At 41.8% G+C, this 15,454-nt stretch overlaps 1 protein-coding gene across 9 annotated transcripts in view; it reads right to left on the bottom strand.

Annotated features, from left to right (window-relative positions):
• CAST (calpastatin) overlaps positions 1 to 15,454 on the bottom strand; it is a 122,653-nt gene that overhangs the window by 39,753 nt on the left and 67,446 nt on the right. For 6 of the 9 annotated variants that reach the window (XM_065918813.1, XM_065918726.1, XM_065918644.1 and 3 more), the window contains 6 exons: positions 12,958 to 13,017; positions 6,994 to 7,059; positions 6,208 to 6,249; positions 4,760 to 4,816; positions 4,244 to 4,357; positions 2,718 to 2,804 (listed from right to left, as the gene is read on the bottom strand). In XM_065918813.1, coding sequence (XP_065774885.1) covers positions 2,718 to 2,804; positions 4,244 to 4,357; positions 4,760 to 4,816; positions 6,208 to 6,249; positions 6,994 to 7,059; positions 12,958 to 13,017 — 426 coding nt within the window. The remainder of the gene's footprint in view (positions 1 to 2,717; positions 2,805 to 4,243; positions 4,358 to 4,759; positions 4,817 to 6,207; positions 6,250 to 6,993; positions 7,060 to 12,957; positions 13,018 to 15,454) is intronic. The other 3 variants (XM_065919053.1, XM_065918978.1, XM_065919103.1) reach the window with 1 other exon arrangement.

The following is a 15,454-nucleotide window of genomic DNA, read 5'->3' as shown; positions in this document are numbered from 1 at the left end:
TCTGAACCTCTGTATCCTCGTGTGTGTGAGAACCAGGGTAGTCACCGCACCCACTGCAGAGGGTTGTGAGGGTTAAAGTAACTGATCGACCACAGTGTGAAAGCCCGTGATTGGGCACACGCTAAGCTCTACCGAAGTACTACATAAGCAACTGCTGTGATCACTGTACTAAGGATACTGTGGAGGCACCAGGGTGAACCCAAGTCCTGGCAGCTGAATTCAGTTTCTCGGTTCATCCACAGCCTCGCGCAGGTGTTCACTCAGAGTCACTCTCTCCCCCCAGCCTGCTTCTCCTTCTCCATCGTCACCTGGCCTCCAAAGCGATGCTTGAATCGCCTCTCTCGGGACACCTCAGAAACTTCAACTCAGCCTGTCCAAAGGCAGGCATCTAGTTTCCACCTCCACCAATTCCCCTCCTTCTGACCTCTGTGCACCCGTCAGTGGTAACCAGGGCCGGGCTCACGGCTTAAGAAGATGCTCGCCTCACGGGCGCTGACTCTGCACTGGCACAAACCTAGCAGTGATGCCCGGTTCTCTTGCCTCACCTTAGGGTTGCCAACCTAGTTCATTCAGACGCTGAGGCCCCAGGTTGTCTGAGAGTTTACTGCCGCCCACCATTTGCTAAAACCTGAAGCTTGCATCTCTGCCACGCCTCCTGCATTGCTCCCCACTCACTGATTCTATCCTAGCTCTAATTCAGGCTGACTTCAGACTCCCCGGAACAGCCCCTGACCAGCCTCCCTCCTTCCAATCTCTATTCTGTCTCATCATAGCCATTGTGATCACTTAATCCTCCTGCAGCCTGGTTTTAATCCCATCTCATCGCTCCATCTGTTCTCTGATCCCCTGTGTTTACCTGCTGCCCGCTGTACCACTGCCAGGGGGATTAATGCATCTCAGCGTGCTCCGCGGCAGCGCCTCGACCTGTCTTTCTGGTCTTACAATCCCACTCACGTCTCCTGTGCTTCACCCACACTGGAATGCACTTTGCACACAGATTACACTTTTTTCTCTCGTTATGTTTGTAAGCCTGCAATCCCAGCTTTCCTTTCATGATTTACTCAGACTGTATCCACTCAAAGTCCTCCTGGGTTCTCCAAATCAGACAGAATCCCTGTCTCCACAAACAGCTCCCTGCGGGGGCCTGTTTCAATCTGCCTGAATGCAGCCCCAGGCACGCTAGAATCCCCATGGACAGAGGAGCCTGGTGGGCTACAGTCCATGGGGTCACAAAGAGGCGGACACGACTGAGCAGAGCGCATCCAGAAAAAGAGGCCAGCCTGCAGGTGTGTTCTGCAGAGTCAGACCACAGTCCACAGCGCATTACCCATGGTGTGGACTGAAAAGGAAAACGCAGGTCTCGTCAATCTCATTTGCTAGGAGATAAATTAGAGGCAAAGAAAAGTGAAATAATTTGTCCCAAGCCCCAGAAAAAGCCAATGCACAGCAGAGTCCCATATAAACCTTGCCTGACTTTACTGTTTGATTTTATAGATAACCCTGGCTAAATCATGTGCGGCATACATCTTCAAATTCTGAGTGCATTTTAAATCTATTCCAAGATATCCAATCCTCCGCCTTCAATCTATTCACTTTTCAATCTGTGGCATCTAAGTATCTCTCATCAACACAGGAGAGTGAAGTATACCCGTGGATGGGGCGGGGGGGGGGGGGGCGGGGGGGGTCTCAAGGTACATACAGGGGGTCTGCTGGGAAAAACAAAACAGTTTAAAATTTGAGTATTTTCATTTAAAGTTCATGTAAATTTTGCCGTCATGCCACCTGATACCTGTATTAGTTTGGAAAAAATAAGTGTGCCTTTTCTTTTCCAAAATCTAAGAAAAATGGATGTTTCAGGAAGATGGGCCATACTTTTGGGCCATCCTATGACTTTCCTTACCATCTAACCTGCTGGGGGATAATAGTCCCCATTTTGAGAAGCAGGAAAATAGACATTTTTTTTTTCCTTTCATTTCCATCTTATCGTTGCTGCAATTAGTTACCTGCGGCTTTAAGAGAAATAAGTACTAAAAATTCTGGGATAATATGGCTTCCAAACTGATTACTAACTCACTGCTAACTCTGTATTGCTCTGAGTAGAAAGAGCAGACCATTTCTTGTCTTACACGCTCAGGCTAGTCCCTTCAAAGGATCTAGGGGAGCTGCCCATAATTTTCCAGCAGGGCACATATACTCCTGAGAGGGCTTGTGAGACCCCCTCGAAAACCTCCCCTATCAATTCATGCCATGACCACACATGATTTACTTGCTTCAAGAGGGTAGTGTTCATATGAAAAGTTGAGAGTAATGCTAATTCAAGCACTCATGGGAGTTTTATGTGCTTCATTCCAAACCTATAAATCCTGCTGGCAGGGTCTGAGTCCACCTACATTTTAATTTCCTTGGTATTGACATGAGGCCTTACACATGGCAGGTGCTCGGTAACTGTATCGAACACAGGAGTTTTAAATTCATTTTTGGTGTCTTGCTCTCTTCTCTATTCTTTAGATGCACGCTCCTCTTCATAAAATGTCACACACGACGTGTTCAGTTTTACCGAATGACGGGTTATTTGGGGATGACAGCACCGGAACGCCGAATGGTTACACAGAGGCTGACCCGGGGAGAACGGGTCTTCGCTGAGCATATGTTTCTCACAAACAGACCTGACAAGTGTCAGGGCCCATGCACACGCCGTGCCTTTCACGCGTGCTCACCTTGTCAGCTGGTTCGGCAGACGCTGCAGCCACACCAGCAGGAACGGCGCTCTTTCCACCACTGGAAATCTTGTCCTGGGACTTGGTCTAAAGATCGACAGAACTGAGTTAATGCTGAATGACCATTTTCAAGATCATACATTTCAACCATTATGTCTGAGTAACACAGAGCCTGTTTCCCCTCGTGGACATCTTGTAGAGAAATGGTCACGATGCAAGGCGGGGCACACAGAGCTGGACTCCAGAGCTTACGGAGGCCGTGCTGGTAACACACACAGATGAAGTGGGCCAGGAAGGCTCACACCAGGCTGTAGGGACTCAGTCAAGTGATGCCATGGGAGCCCACTGTGGCCAGCGATTCCAGTTTTTTAAGAGAAGCTAGAAGCTGGCATTTTATGTGAACTATTCTGACTATAATTGTCAGCAGCTAATTAAAATTTGTTTTGATTACGGTAAGCCAAATAAAATACACAAGAGGCTGCAGTCGGTGGGCCACATGGCAATCCTGATACAAGACAGACTGTTGTATCAGGATATATTGTCGTATACAAGATATATATATGGTCTTCCAAGAGCTTGCAATGAAAAAGTTCTTCTCATAGATGCTTACTCTTCTTAAATATGACTCCTGTTAGTTCTGGAAATACAAAATACATTTCTGATTTTTTGGCTCTGTAAGTTGATGTCTCCCGTAAAAGCCTCAAAACTCTAAGACCTCCAGGTGAGGAGCAGATCATGCAGGGCATCCCACAGCCCATAAGGAGAGGGCTTCCCTTATAGCTCAGTCGGTAAATCATCTGCCTGCAATGTGGGAGACCCGGGTTCAATTCCTGGGTCAGGAAGATTCTCTGAAGAAGGAAATGGCGACCCACTCCAGTATTCTGACCTGGAGAACCCCATGGACAGAGGAGCCTGGTGGGCTACAGTCCATGGGGTCACAAAGGTCGGACACGACTTGGCAACTAAACCGTCATGAGGAGGGAGGGCAGGAGGCAGCCTCAACTCCCAGCTTCCTCTCTATAAGACATCAGAGCCTGCTCCCTCAAGGTCACAGCTGGTCTCTCTCTGCTGGGCAGTGAGAGGGCATGATGGAACATCCCCCAGACCCGTCTGATGCCCTCCTCAGGCCCCACGCAGTCCCAAGTCTCCCCAAGGCTATTTGTAACACCAGTAAAGTGATAGCACTAAATCTGGGCTATGCTAGATATATTTGGCACAGCTCTGAAGAGTCGCCTACACACGTCAGTGTAGGCAGAGGATCTGAATCTTATTCCCTAGCTGACATTAGTGTTTTCCCATCTATCCGCCTGGTAAAGAATCTGCCTGCCATGCGGCAGACCTGGGTTCAAGCCCTGGGTCAGGAAGACCCCCTGGAGAAGGCAATGGCACCCCACTCCAGCACTCTTGCCTGGAAAATCCCATGGATGGAGGAGCCTGGTAGGCTACAGTCCATGGGGTCGCTAAGAGTTGGGCACGATTGAGAGACTTCACTTTCTTTCTTTCATCTATCTGTCTGCTTCATTTACCTTTGGTTTTGTTGATTTCTCTGATGGTGGCTGCTCGCTTGGTTTGGAAACGGCTTTTTCCTTAGGAGCATGCTTGCTGCCGGCATCTGAGGAGTGCTTGGGTACGCTTTTTGGCTGAAAACACACACACACCCCCCACTGGGTTAACAATATGACACATATAACTACTTTTCTCTGAGGAGTAGAGAGCAATGCATAACAGTTGTGTTTTATGTAGTCAGTTATGAGAATTTAAATTAGTATGATATACCTGTGACAAATTTCACTTTGGGTACAAAATTTGAAACAATGCAATTCCTTCCTCCCAAATTCAGCTAGAATCACAGGAGCAAACTGCAATGCCTGCGGATGCCACACAGTGGTGCTATTTTAACAGGAAAACAAATAACTGCCATCTTAGGTAGGACTTAAGTGTTGAAAAGATGAGAGTTCAGAATTTTATTCTTCACACAAATAAGGGAAGAAAAAAAAAAAGGCTTCATCTTATGATATCAAGTCCTAATAATGATCACTTACCTCTGTGTGTTCCTTTGGCTTTACTTCTTGGGCTTTTTTCTCGTGAGCCACAGATGGCTGTCAATTTCAAAAGATAAAACTGCAATTACATTCCAGCCCATTGTTTTTGTATTTTGCAAATAAGCTCAGAAGCAAAGATCCCAATTAGACCATTCTGCCTCTCTTGGGAAAGGCCCAGTGAGAGAAGTGGATATTGACGTCTGGTTGATAATAATCCTACCAACAGTCTGATGACGATAATTATAAAAAACATCATGAAAAATGTAGTATTTCATCTGGAATGATTTTTCACATAGGTATGTATCTAAATTATAGGCTGTTTTTCACAATTCATGTAGATCATTTAGTAACTGCCAAGTCCATCAACAGAAACATCAAAAAGATCACTCTGAACACTGAGTCTGTTTATAGGAGGATCCTACTCTAGAAATTAAAATTAATTAAGAAAAAAAAAATCCTTTCATAGGAGATGAACACTAAATTTTTTTCAGTTAAATGATTTACATAATCTTTTCTGTGTTACAAGTAGAGAAGACAGGTAACACCAGAAACCCAATTCTCTTGAGGCTGGGTAACCAAAAACATTTAAATTTGGGATAGAAGACAACTTCCACCAGCTGCTGAATTACACTTCTATAGGCGACTATGAAATTAGCATCCTCAGGGGCCACCAAGAGGTCTTACCCAGAATCACGTAAGCGTCATCTTTTACCCAGATGACCCTGACGCCCCCACCCCTGCCTGCACTTAAAGTACTCCAGCCCAAACCACCTTTGTGCTTTTCCACGGGAAACCTTGCCAATCGTATCTGAGCAACTGCTCAAGTGAGCTTGCGAGAAGTAACGCAACCACCTTACTGAAGAGACACTTGGCCCCTCGCCGACATTCTGGGGTCCGTCTCCACGCAGACGGGAATCGGCTTTCGGTCTAGACAGCCACGCGTCGGGAAAGGGAAGCCATTCCCAAGGGCAAGTCAGAGCTGTATCCTGAGCAACTGACAACTATCCACCAACCGAGGTGAGATCACCACCCGGGCCTCTGAGGGGAGGCTGTAATCTTTAAGTCACCTAGGTGCTGGGTTCAAGGTGCTAGACACCTTGATTCTCCACATCTCATCATCAATCAGATACGCATTACCCTTTATCCCTTGTCCTTTGTTCCTGTTTTTTTTTCCTTTTTAATTACTTCAGCTATAAATACCTAGATTTGAACAAAATGCTTTCTGAAGTAAACTGTTTTCATTTATAAAATATTATTCATCTTAACTATATATATAGTTAACATTATTATTTTATATCCACTCTATATAATCATGTTCAAAAGGGTAATCCAAAATTAGCTAGCTGACAATTTTTTTTTAAACCATTCAGTAACCAATGTAGAAAATTAGTTATTCATTATTATTTCAAAGATTCCCAATAATTCTTTAGTTGACTTAAATCATTTACCTTAGATGATTGTGGCTTCTTCTCAGGCTCTGTTTTTACAGGCTAAATGCAGAAGAAAGAAAAGGAAGGGAAGGAAAAATAAACAGAGTTTATAAAGTTTATCATATATTTTCTTCAACTAAGGGAGCTAAAAGATAAGTTTTCTGTATTTATAAATATAAGTGGTGTGAGTTAAGATTATTATGCTTTTCTTGGAATTGTAACTCTGCTATTTATGTGGCCATGCCACATGGCTTGTGGGATCCTGGTTCCCCAACCAGGGGTCAAATCTGTGTCCCCTCCAGGGGAAGCAGAGAGTCCTAACCACTGGACTGCCAGGGAATTCCCGGAATTGAAACTCTTTAGATAAATAATGAAGCACACCAATTAACAGTCTGCTCTTACGACTGAGATGGCAATCTGCATCTTACTTCTGCGTGTATTACAGATATGTAGAGATTTATTACCACGAACATTGTAACAGACACATAACAAAAAAAAAAAAAACAAAAAACCCTCATCCCTCAAAGCCACTAACATGACTGACCTCTTTATGAGTGGAATATTCAGCACAGGTTTCAGCTGATGAGGTAAAAGAATGGGATGCTGACAGTGTTGAGAACATAGGAAGCAGTGAAGTTTATTTTTAGTGCCAGAATGTGAGTGATGGGTAACTAAGCCTACTAGAAGTCCGTGATGGGCCAAAGCGTTACAGAAGATGGTGAACTGAAATTATTAGCTCGTGCTAAGCAGCTGAAGTGACCATTAGTAAACACAGGTGTCCCCTGGTGCAATGAACCACATCACCTGCTTTTTGTGTCTTTTCTTGTTAGGAGAATGCGGTCCTTCCAGCTGTTTGCTGCCTGGAATAGCCTAATGTAAGAGCACAACCCCAAATGTGACTTTATTTTATCTGACAGTCAAGTAGGCAACACGAACTAATAGAGCTAAAGGTTTTATCAAAAGTTTTCTGAAATTCTGTCTGCACAATATTACAAGGGTTTGATCAAACAGCGCATAGATTCTTTGTTGCACAATAAAAATCTAGTGATCAAATCTAAAGCTTGAGGAATGCTTCTGAAGAGCTGGTTGTGATTCAGGGTCTTTAGTGGAGTATTTGACAATTTTATCCGACCAAAAGTTACCTGTGTCAAAAAAGACAATTCCTTAAGTGCACACATCCCTTCTCCATACAGGGAGGAAATGAAAACAAGAATAAAACTTGATGAAACAGCTCATGAACTTCCCCAAAGAAGAGATTAAAAATGAAGCCTGATGTTTCCTGCTATTTCTTTCCTTTTTATGTGCTTGGTGGTATCAGCACAAACTCCTATATCTTATTATATTATCTGAAGACACTGATGCCAAAACTCTTCTTAACTGATCAGGTATTATGCTTCAGTAATGAAGGTACCTGTGCTCTTCACATAACAAACCCTTTCATGCCGGCACACTTATTGTTTTGGAAAGAAAACAAAGTTCATGAACAAAGAAATGTTTTTAAAATTTAAAATTTTGTATCCTTTCAAACTGGATCCTTGTTAATGAGTTTCTATACTGGCAGCACTGCTTTTTTTAGTTTATACAAATGCAATCTATTAAATGGTTAACAAGGAAAATAAGCCAGCTGGTATTGTAGTGGTTTGAGTCTATCAATAGCTTCTAATTTGTAATTTGGCACTTTAGCAATATTTTGCATGGAAGAACTCTACAATTAAGAATGTATAATCACAAGAAAGAATGTATAATCACTGAATCAAGCAGCTTCTAATGAAATATACGTTTTAATCAGTAATCACTAACACATCTCTTAAGTTTATTTTTGGTGGCGGTGAGGCTGATGAACATCATAATGATGACAATAATAACTGACGCTTATTGACAGCCCCTCAGTACAAGGGACTGTTCTGAACTCTGAGTCCTCACAATATTCCTATAAGAAAGGTATAGTGAGTATCATTATCAACGTCACCACCAGCATCCCCATTTCATGACACAAAGAATCACTTTGCTGTACATCTGAAACTAACACAACACTGTCAATCAACTATATGCTAACATAAAATAAAAATTAAGTTTAATTAAGTTTATAATTAAGTGAGGAGCAGTTTCCCAGTATCATAGCCAGCATGGAACCAGGAATAAAAGCCAAGCCATTGGGCTCCAGTGTCCACTCCACAGACTCTCTAATGGCTCTCCCCTGATTAACCATGATCTGATCTTTCACCCTACACACCTCAGTGTGACTAACAAGTGTGAGTGACAAGAGAGAGAACTTAGACCTAGACGTACGGCCTCAGAGCTGGACTGACTTTCATTCGAAAGGTGCCGAACATGAGCAAGATTTGATACAGGCTTTACCTTGCATTAACACCTTTTCTCTAAAAGCTAAAGATATTTAGAGAAATATGCTCATAAAGTGTGCAAAAATCTCCATGAAGAGGCTAGTATAAATGTTATAAGCCATATATCAGAAGCATATGAAGGGAGGTGGAGGCAAGGTGGTGGAGTGGGAGGACATGAGCTCTCACGAACACACTAAAATCAAGTAACTGCTGAACAGCCATCAATAAAAACAAACAACAGCAACCACAAAAACTAAACATATATAGCAAGCAAACTGGAAAAAATTAAAAACAAGGAGAAAATATTAAAAGCATCAAGGGAAAAACAACATAAGTGGGCATAGAGGGAACGTACCCCAAAATAATAAGCCCACATATGACAAACCTACAGCTAACAACACACTCAACAGTGAAAAGCTGAAAGCAATTCCTCTAATATGAGGAACACCACAAAGATGTCCACTCTCACCACTTTTATTAAACATAGTTTTGGAAGTCTAAGACATGGCAATCGGAGAAGAAAAAGAAATAAAAAGAATACAAATTGGAAAAGAAGAACTAAAAATGCCCTTGTTTGCAGGTGACATGATACCATATGCAGAAAATCCAAAAGATGCTTCCAGAAAACTACTAGAGCTCAGCAAGGAATCTGGTAAAGTTGCAGGATACAAAATTAGCACAGAGAAAACTGTTGCATTTCTATACACCAACAATAAAAGATCAGGAGAAATTAAGCAAATGATCCCATTTATCATCACAACAAACAGAATAAAATACCTAGGAATAAACCTACTTCATGAGGCAAAAGACCTGTACTTCGAAAACCGTAAGACACTGATGGAAGAAAATGAAGATGACATAAACAAATGGGAAGATATACCACGTTCTTGGACTGGAAGAATCAATATTGTCAAAATGACTATACTACCCAAGGCAATCAACATACTCAATGCAATCTACAAAATAATGGCATTTTCCACAGACCTAGAACAAAAAATTTTAAAACCTGTACGGAGAAACAGAAGACCCCAAATAGCCAAAGCAAGCTTGAAAAACAAAACTGGAGCTGGAGGAATCGGGCTCCCAGACTTCAGTCTCTACGTCAAAGCTACAGTCATCAAACAACTATAAAAACAGAAATACATGAAAAGAGAAATACAGATCAATGGAGTAGGACAGAAATTCTGGAAATAAACTCACACACCTATGGTCAATTAACCTACAACAAAGGAGGCAGGACTATACCATGGAGAAAAGATAGTCTCCTCAAAAAGTGGTGCCAGGAAAACTGGACAACTACATGCAAAAGAATGAAGTTAGAAAATTCCATAATACCATGCACAAAATTAACTCAAAATGGGCTGAAGACACAAATACAAGACCAGATACTTATATAAAACTCTCAGAGGAAAACATAGGAAAATACATTTTGACATAAATCACAGCGATATCTTTTTGGATCCTTCCCCCAGAATAATAGGACTAAAAACGAAAATAAACAAATGGGGCCTAATTAAAAGCTTTCTTACATTAAAGAAAAGCACAAACAAAATGAAAAGACAACCTACAGAATGGGAGAAAATGTTTGCTAACGATGTGACTGACAAGGGATTAATATCCAAAGTTTACAAACAGCTCATGCAACTCAATATTAAAATTTAAAAAAAGTCAAAAAAATGGGAAGAAGACCTAAATAACCATTTCTGTAAAGACGACACACAAAAAGGCCAAGAGGAACATCAAAGGATGCGCAACATCACTAGTTATTAGAGAAACGCAAATGAAAACTAAAATGAGATATCACCTTACACCAGTCAACATGGCCATCATCAAAAAGTCTACAAACAAGAAATGCTAGAGAAGGTGTGAGAAAGGGAACCCTCCCATACTGTTGGTGGGAATAGAAATCGGTATAGCCACCACGGAGAACAGTATGGAGGGTCCTTAGAAAACTAAACAAAGAACTACCTTAAGATCCAGTAACCCCACTCCTGGGGATATGTCCAGAGAAAACCATCGTTTAAAAGGATACGTGTATTCCAATGTTCACTGAAGCACTGTTTACAATAGCCAACACATGGAAGCAATCTATACGTCTATCAACAGATGAAAGGATAAAAAGATATATATAGAGAGAGGAATATTACTCAGCCATTAAAAAGAATGAGATAATGCCATTTGTGGCAGCATGGATAGACCTGGAGATTATTGAGCTAAGTGAACTAATTCAGACACAGAAAGACAAATATCATGATATCTCTCACATGGGGAATCTTTAAAAAATGATGCAAAACAACTTGTTTACAAAACAGGAACAGAAAAGAAGTTTATGGTTATTAAAGGGGGAAGGGGGGGCGATAAACTGGGAGTTTGGGTTTGACATATACACACTAGTATTTAAAATATACAACCAACAAGGATCTTCTGGATCGTATAGGGAACTCTACTCAATATTCCGCAATAAATGGAAAAAGCATGTACACCGGAAATTAACACTATAAATCAACTGTGGATGTGGGTGCTCAGTCGCTCAGTCGTGTCTGACTCTTTGCGACCCCATGGACTGCAGCCTACCAGGCTCCTCTGTGGGATTATCCCTCCTTATGGGATTCTCCAGGCAAGAGTACTGGAGTGGGTTGCCATTTCCTCCTCCAGAGCATCTTCCTGACCCAGGGATCAAGCCTACAGCTTCTGCATTGGCAGGCAGATTCTCTATCACTGAGTCACCTGGGAAGCCTACTACAATGTAAAATAAAAACAAAAACTAATTAAAATTTTAAAAAATTAAAGAAGCACATGAAGATAAGACGATTAATGAGAATAGTGTGACTGAAATCCACCAAGGACAGAAAATTAAGGCCAAAAGTGGTTCTGAGTCATCCACTAGTGCATCTTATTTTTGTTCCTCCCTCCCTTCCCTCTCCTACTGTTCTCTCTCTTCCCTCAGTCCACCTCTGTAGGAGTGCCAAGAATTCTCGTGATTCACGCTCAGCAATGGCTGAAGCATTTGCTGACATTTACTCTGGAAAACAGGACACACTTGAAATAAGTATCGGCCCTTAAACTGAGAGTCAGCAGGGATGAATTATAATGAGGCACTGTGTCAAATGTGAGCCAAAATAATAATAAAAAAAAAAGAAATCCCATATTGCTGGCTCTCCTTTTTATCTCCTTACTTTAATTTTCACAGACTCTAAGTTCAATGAGAATTTTTTGGGGGCAGGGGGTAAATGTTTTTTCTACAATCTTAAGATCATTTTAAATATCAGATTTTCTGGTACTTTTTTTAAGATTAAGCTTGGTATAAAGAAGCAGTGACACCTAACAGGTGGTTAATCACGAATCAGATAACACGTATTTTGAAAAAAATTAAGAAATTAACTACTAAATAAAAACATAACTTTACATTTAAAAATAAAAATGAGTGCTAAATGACATTGACTAAGGGCTTAGAGTTTGACAGTGTGTTTCAGGATATTTGCAATCTCCTTTAAATACAGTTCAAGATGATGCCACAGGATTACTAAACAGTACTAAATTATTATTAACAGGATTAAATTATGGCATAGGATCCTACTTGGGACAGTAAAGTAACAAGGAAAACACAAGGCAAATGTTGGTAATTTTAAACAAGGGAAATTTGATAATAATGGAGCTGGGGTAGCTCTTAAAAAGACATTGAAGAATATTAGCTCATGAGAAATAGTTGAGAGCATCTTGAAAAATGGTTCCACTTTAATCTTCAATCCTAGAACATTCCCGAGAAACTCAGTTTGAGTCATGGTAAGTAGGTGACAGGGTTGAGGCTGCTCAGCCAACTCTTTAGAAATAGGCTTATTATTTTATGGAGCAATCCAAATGTAGGTCATTCTTTTAATTCTAAAATTCCAAGAAATTATCAGAATACCCCAAGAACTCAACAATAGTTTATCAATAAGATGGTGACCCACAAGACTCAAATGTCAGAAAAAAACTTCAGAAAGCGCCTGAAATAACCAGAATCTGTGTCACTTCTTTCTATGTTCATCTAGTGTAGACTTTCTCATTCTTGGATTTAGTTTTAAATGGTTAGGATAATAAAACCGTTTCAGTAAGAAATTAAGAATTTATATTTCTGTCTAGATTCTGAGAAATGTACTTAGGGAAATTATCTTACAATTTAAAAAAAACTCAAGTCTAGGACCAAAAGAACTCTCACTGACTATACTTTTGTAGATATTCTAAAATGATATGTAAGTATATGGATGGTGTTTGATGCAAATATTGAAAGGAAAGCTGAGTTTTCAAAGACCTTCATTAGGAAGAAAATGTTTACTTCCATAACATCAGTTTCCTAGGACACAACCTATCTGTCAAAGTCCCTATTCATTTTGCTTTACAAACGGAAGGGCGTTCACCCAAGTTGACCCTTGAAGACGCTCCACACCTTGGCTTCTGTGGGATTCATACTGGAAGACTTGCTGGCGGAGGCAGAGGAAGCAGCCACCTAGAAAGAAAACAAACAGGAGTTTGATTCTAGTTAACCTATAACCTGCTTCGTCCTCCAGCTCCTTTTAACCGCAGTAGTGTAGTAGTGTTAGTCACTCAACCGTGTCCGACTCTATGCAGCCTCATGAACTGTAGCCTGCCAGGCTTCTCTGTCTATGTAATTCTCCAGGCAAGAATACTGGAATAAGTTGCCATTCCCTTCTCCGAAGGATCTTCCTGACCCAGGGATGGAACGCGGGTCTCTTGCATTGCAGGCAGATTCTTTACCGAATGAGTCATGGTGGAAGTCCCTTTAACCATATTTACTTTTAACTCTTTACCTTGGTTTTACCTCACCTAGAGTCCCACTCCCATAAAAGTTCAGTATGTGGTGTTGTCCAGTGGGTAAAAGCCTTTGTAATCACTCCAAATGGGTTCAAATTCGGGGTGTGCTACTTACTAAATAACCTTGGGCAAGCTACTTAAACTGTCTGATCTTTAGTTTCCCCTTAATTTTTCTTCCATAGGAAATAAAGACCTTCTAAGTTTATTGCTGCCTGGTAATTAAGTGCTCAATAACCTCAGGCATGCAGATGATACCATCCTTATGGCAGAAAGTGAAGCGGAACCAAAGAGCCTCTTGATGAAGGCAAAAGAGAGTGAAAAAGTTGGCTTAAAACTCAACATTCAGAAAACTAAGATCAAGGCATCCAGTTCCATCACTTCATGGCAAATAGTTGGGGAAACAATGGGAACAGTGACAGACTATTTTCTTGGGCTCTAAAATCACTGCAGATGGTGATTGCAGCCATGAAATTGAAAGACACTTACTCCTTGGAAGGAAAGTTATGACCAATCTAGATACCATATTAAAAACCAGAGACATTACTTTGCCAACAAAAGTCTGTGTAGTCAAGGGTATAGTTTTTCCAGTGGTCATGTATGGACGTGAGGGTTGGACTATAAAGAAAGCTGAGCACCGAAGAATTGATGCTTTTGAACTGTGGTGTTGGAGGAGACTCTTGAGAGTCCCTTGGACTGCAAGGAGATCCAACCAGTCCATCCTAAAGGAGATCAGTCCTGAATATTAATTGGAAAGACTGATGCTAAAACTGAAGCTCCAATCCTTTGGCCACCTGATGTGAAAAGCCGACTCACTGGAAAAGACCCTGATGCTGGGAAAGATTGAAGGTGGGAGGAGAAGGGGGCAACGGAGGATGAGATGGTTGGATGGCATTATTGACTCAATGGACATGAGTTTGAGGAAGCTCCTGGAGTTGGTGATGGACAGGGAAGCCTGGCGCGCTGCAGTCCACGGGGTCGCAAAGAGTCAGACATGACTGAGCGACTGATCAACAACAAAATATCATTCTAATTTTTGTTATTTTCAGAAAGAACACAGACTTGGAAACTTACAGAATTTTGTTCAAATGTCAGCCTTCCCCATTACTAGCTCTGTGATTTTGGGCCTTAACTTTTCCAAATATATAAAATGGGGCCTATAGTACCTATTTTGCAGGGTTGCATGTATCTGAGATAATGTGGGTAAAATGCCTGGCACTGTAGGTGCTCAGAAAATTGCTGGTGCCTCTAAGGTATTATACAAGACAGAAGAGTAGGCACAGCTCTGGGAAACAGATTCAGGTAGATCAGAACTGGAGGGCAAAACAGACTCCTCCCTGGAGGGCAAAAGTGATAAATGGTAACTGAAGTATTCAAGAAACCCCGTTCCTAGTGGTGTGGCATCAGTCCCTGCAGACTAATCACGTAAGCAGGACAACGTGCATGGTACTGAGAACTATGTACTCTAGACTTGACTTGTATTACCTTGGCTAATATTAAACACACAATTACTATCTTCGAGAATTCCAACTCAGGCTCATGTAAACCTCCTTAACATGTGAGTCCACTGGGTTTTAGAGTCCAGGGGTTCCATCTGGCACAGCTGCCTTCTTAAGTAACTGGTTGTCTTTCTACCAACCAGTTCTCTACCAACAGCACCCGGAGCCCCGGGCCTGAGGGCTGGCCTGGAGCCAGGTCCAAGGCTGAGTCCCCAGGCAGGATGCGCCCATGCCTACTGGTCCCCAGCTCCCCTAGCTCGGACACACCACTCTCAAGGTGACTGCATGAACCCCCGGTAACCCACGGTGTGTGAACACGATCACTTCCCATACTGACCTCACTTCATGTCGGACAGCATGGTGCTTACAGTTAAATTGCCACAATTGACAGATCAAAGCCCAAAGCTTTATTGTACTGATTTTTCAAACACAGTTATATAAACTTAATTATTCCTGAGCACCCTTAGGCACCAATTGGGCACCCCCACTCCAAAGCACGCGCACACACACACACACACACACACACACACACAGAGATATACCTGGTTCCTGTGGCAGGCACGCACTGCATCTCTTACCTTCCCTTCAGGATAAGGAACTGAAGGATGTATCAAA

The sequence above is a fragment of the Muntiacus reevesi genome, chromosome 1 (assembly GCF_963930625.1).
Source record: "Muntiacus reevesi chromosome 1, mMunRee1.1, whole genome shotgun sequence".
NCBI classification, from domain to species: domain Eukaryota; kingdom Metazoa; phylum Chordata; class Mammalia; order Artiodactyla; family Cervidae; genus Muntiacus; species Muntiacus reevesi.
The sequence above is the reverse complement of the archived record's forward strand: the minus strand, read 5'-3'. Positions and strand labels throughout refer to the sequence as shown.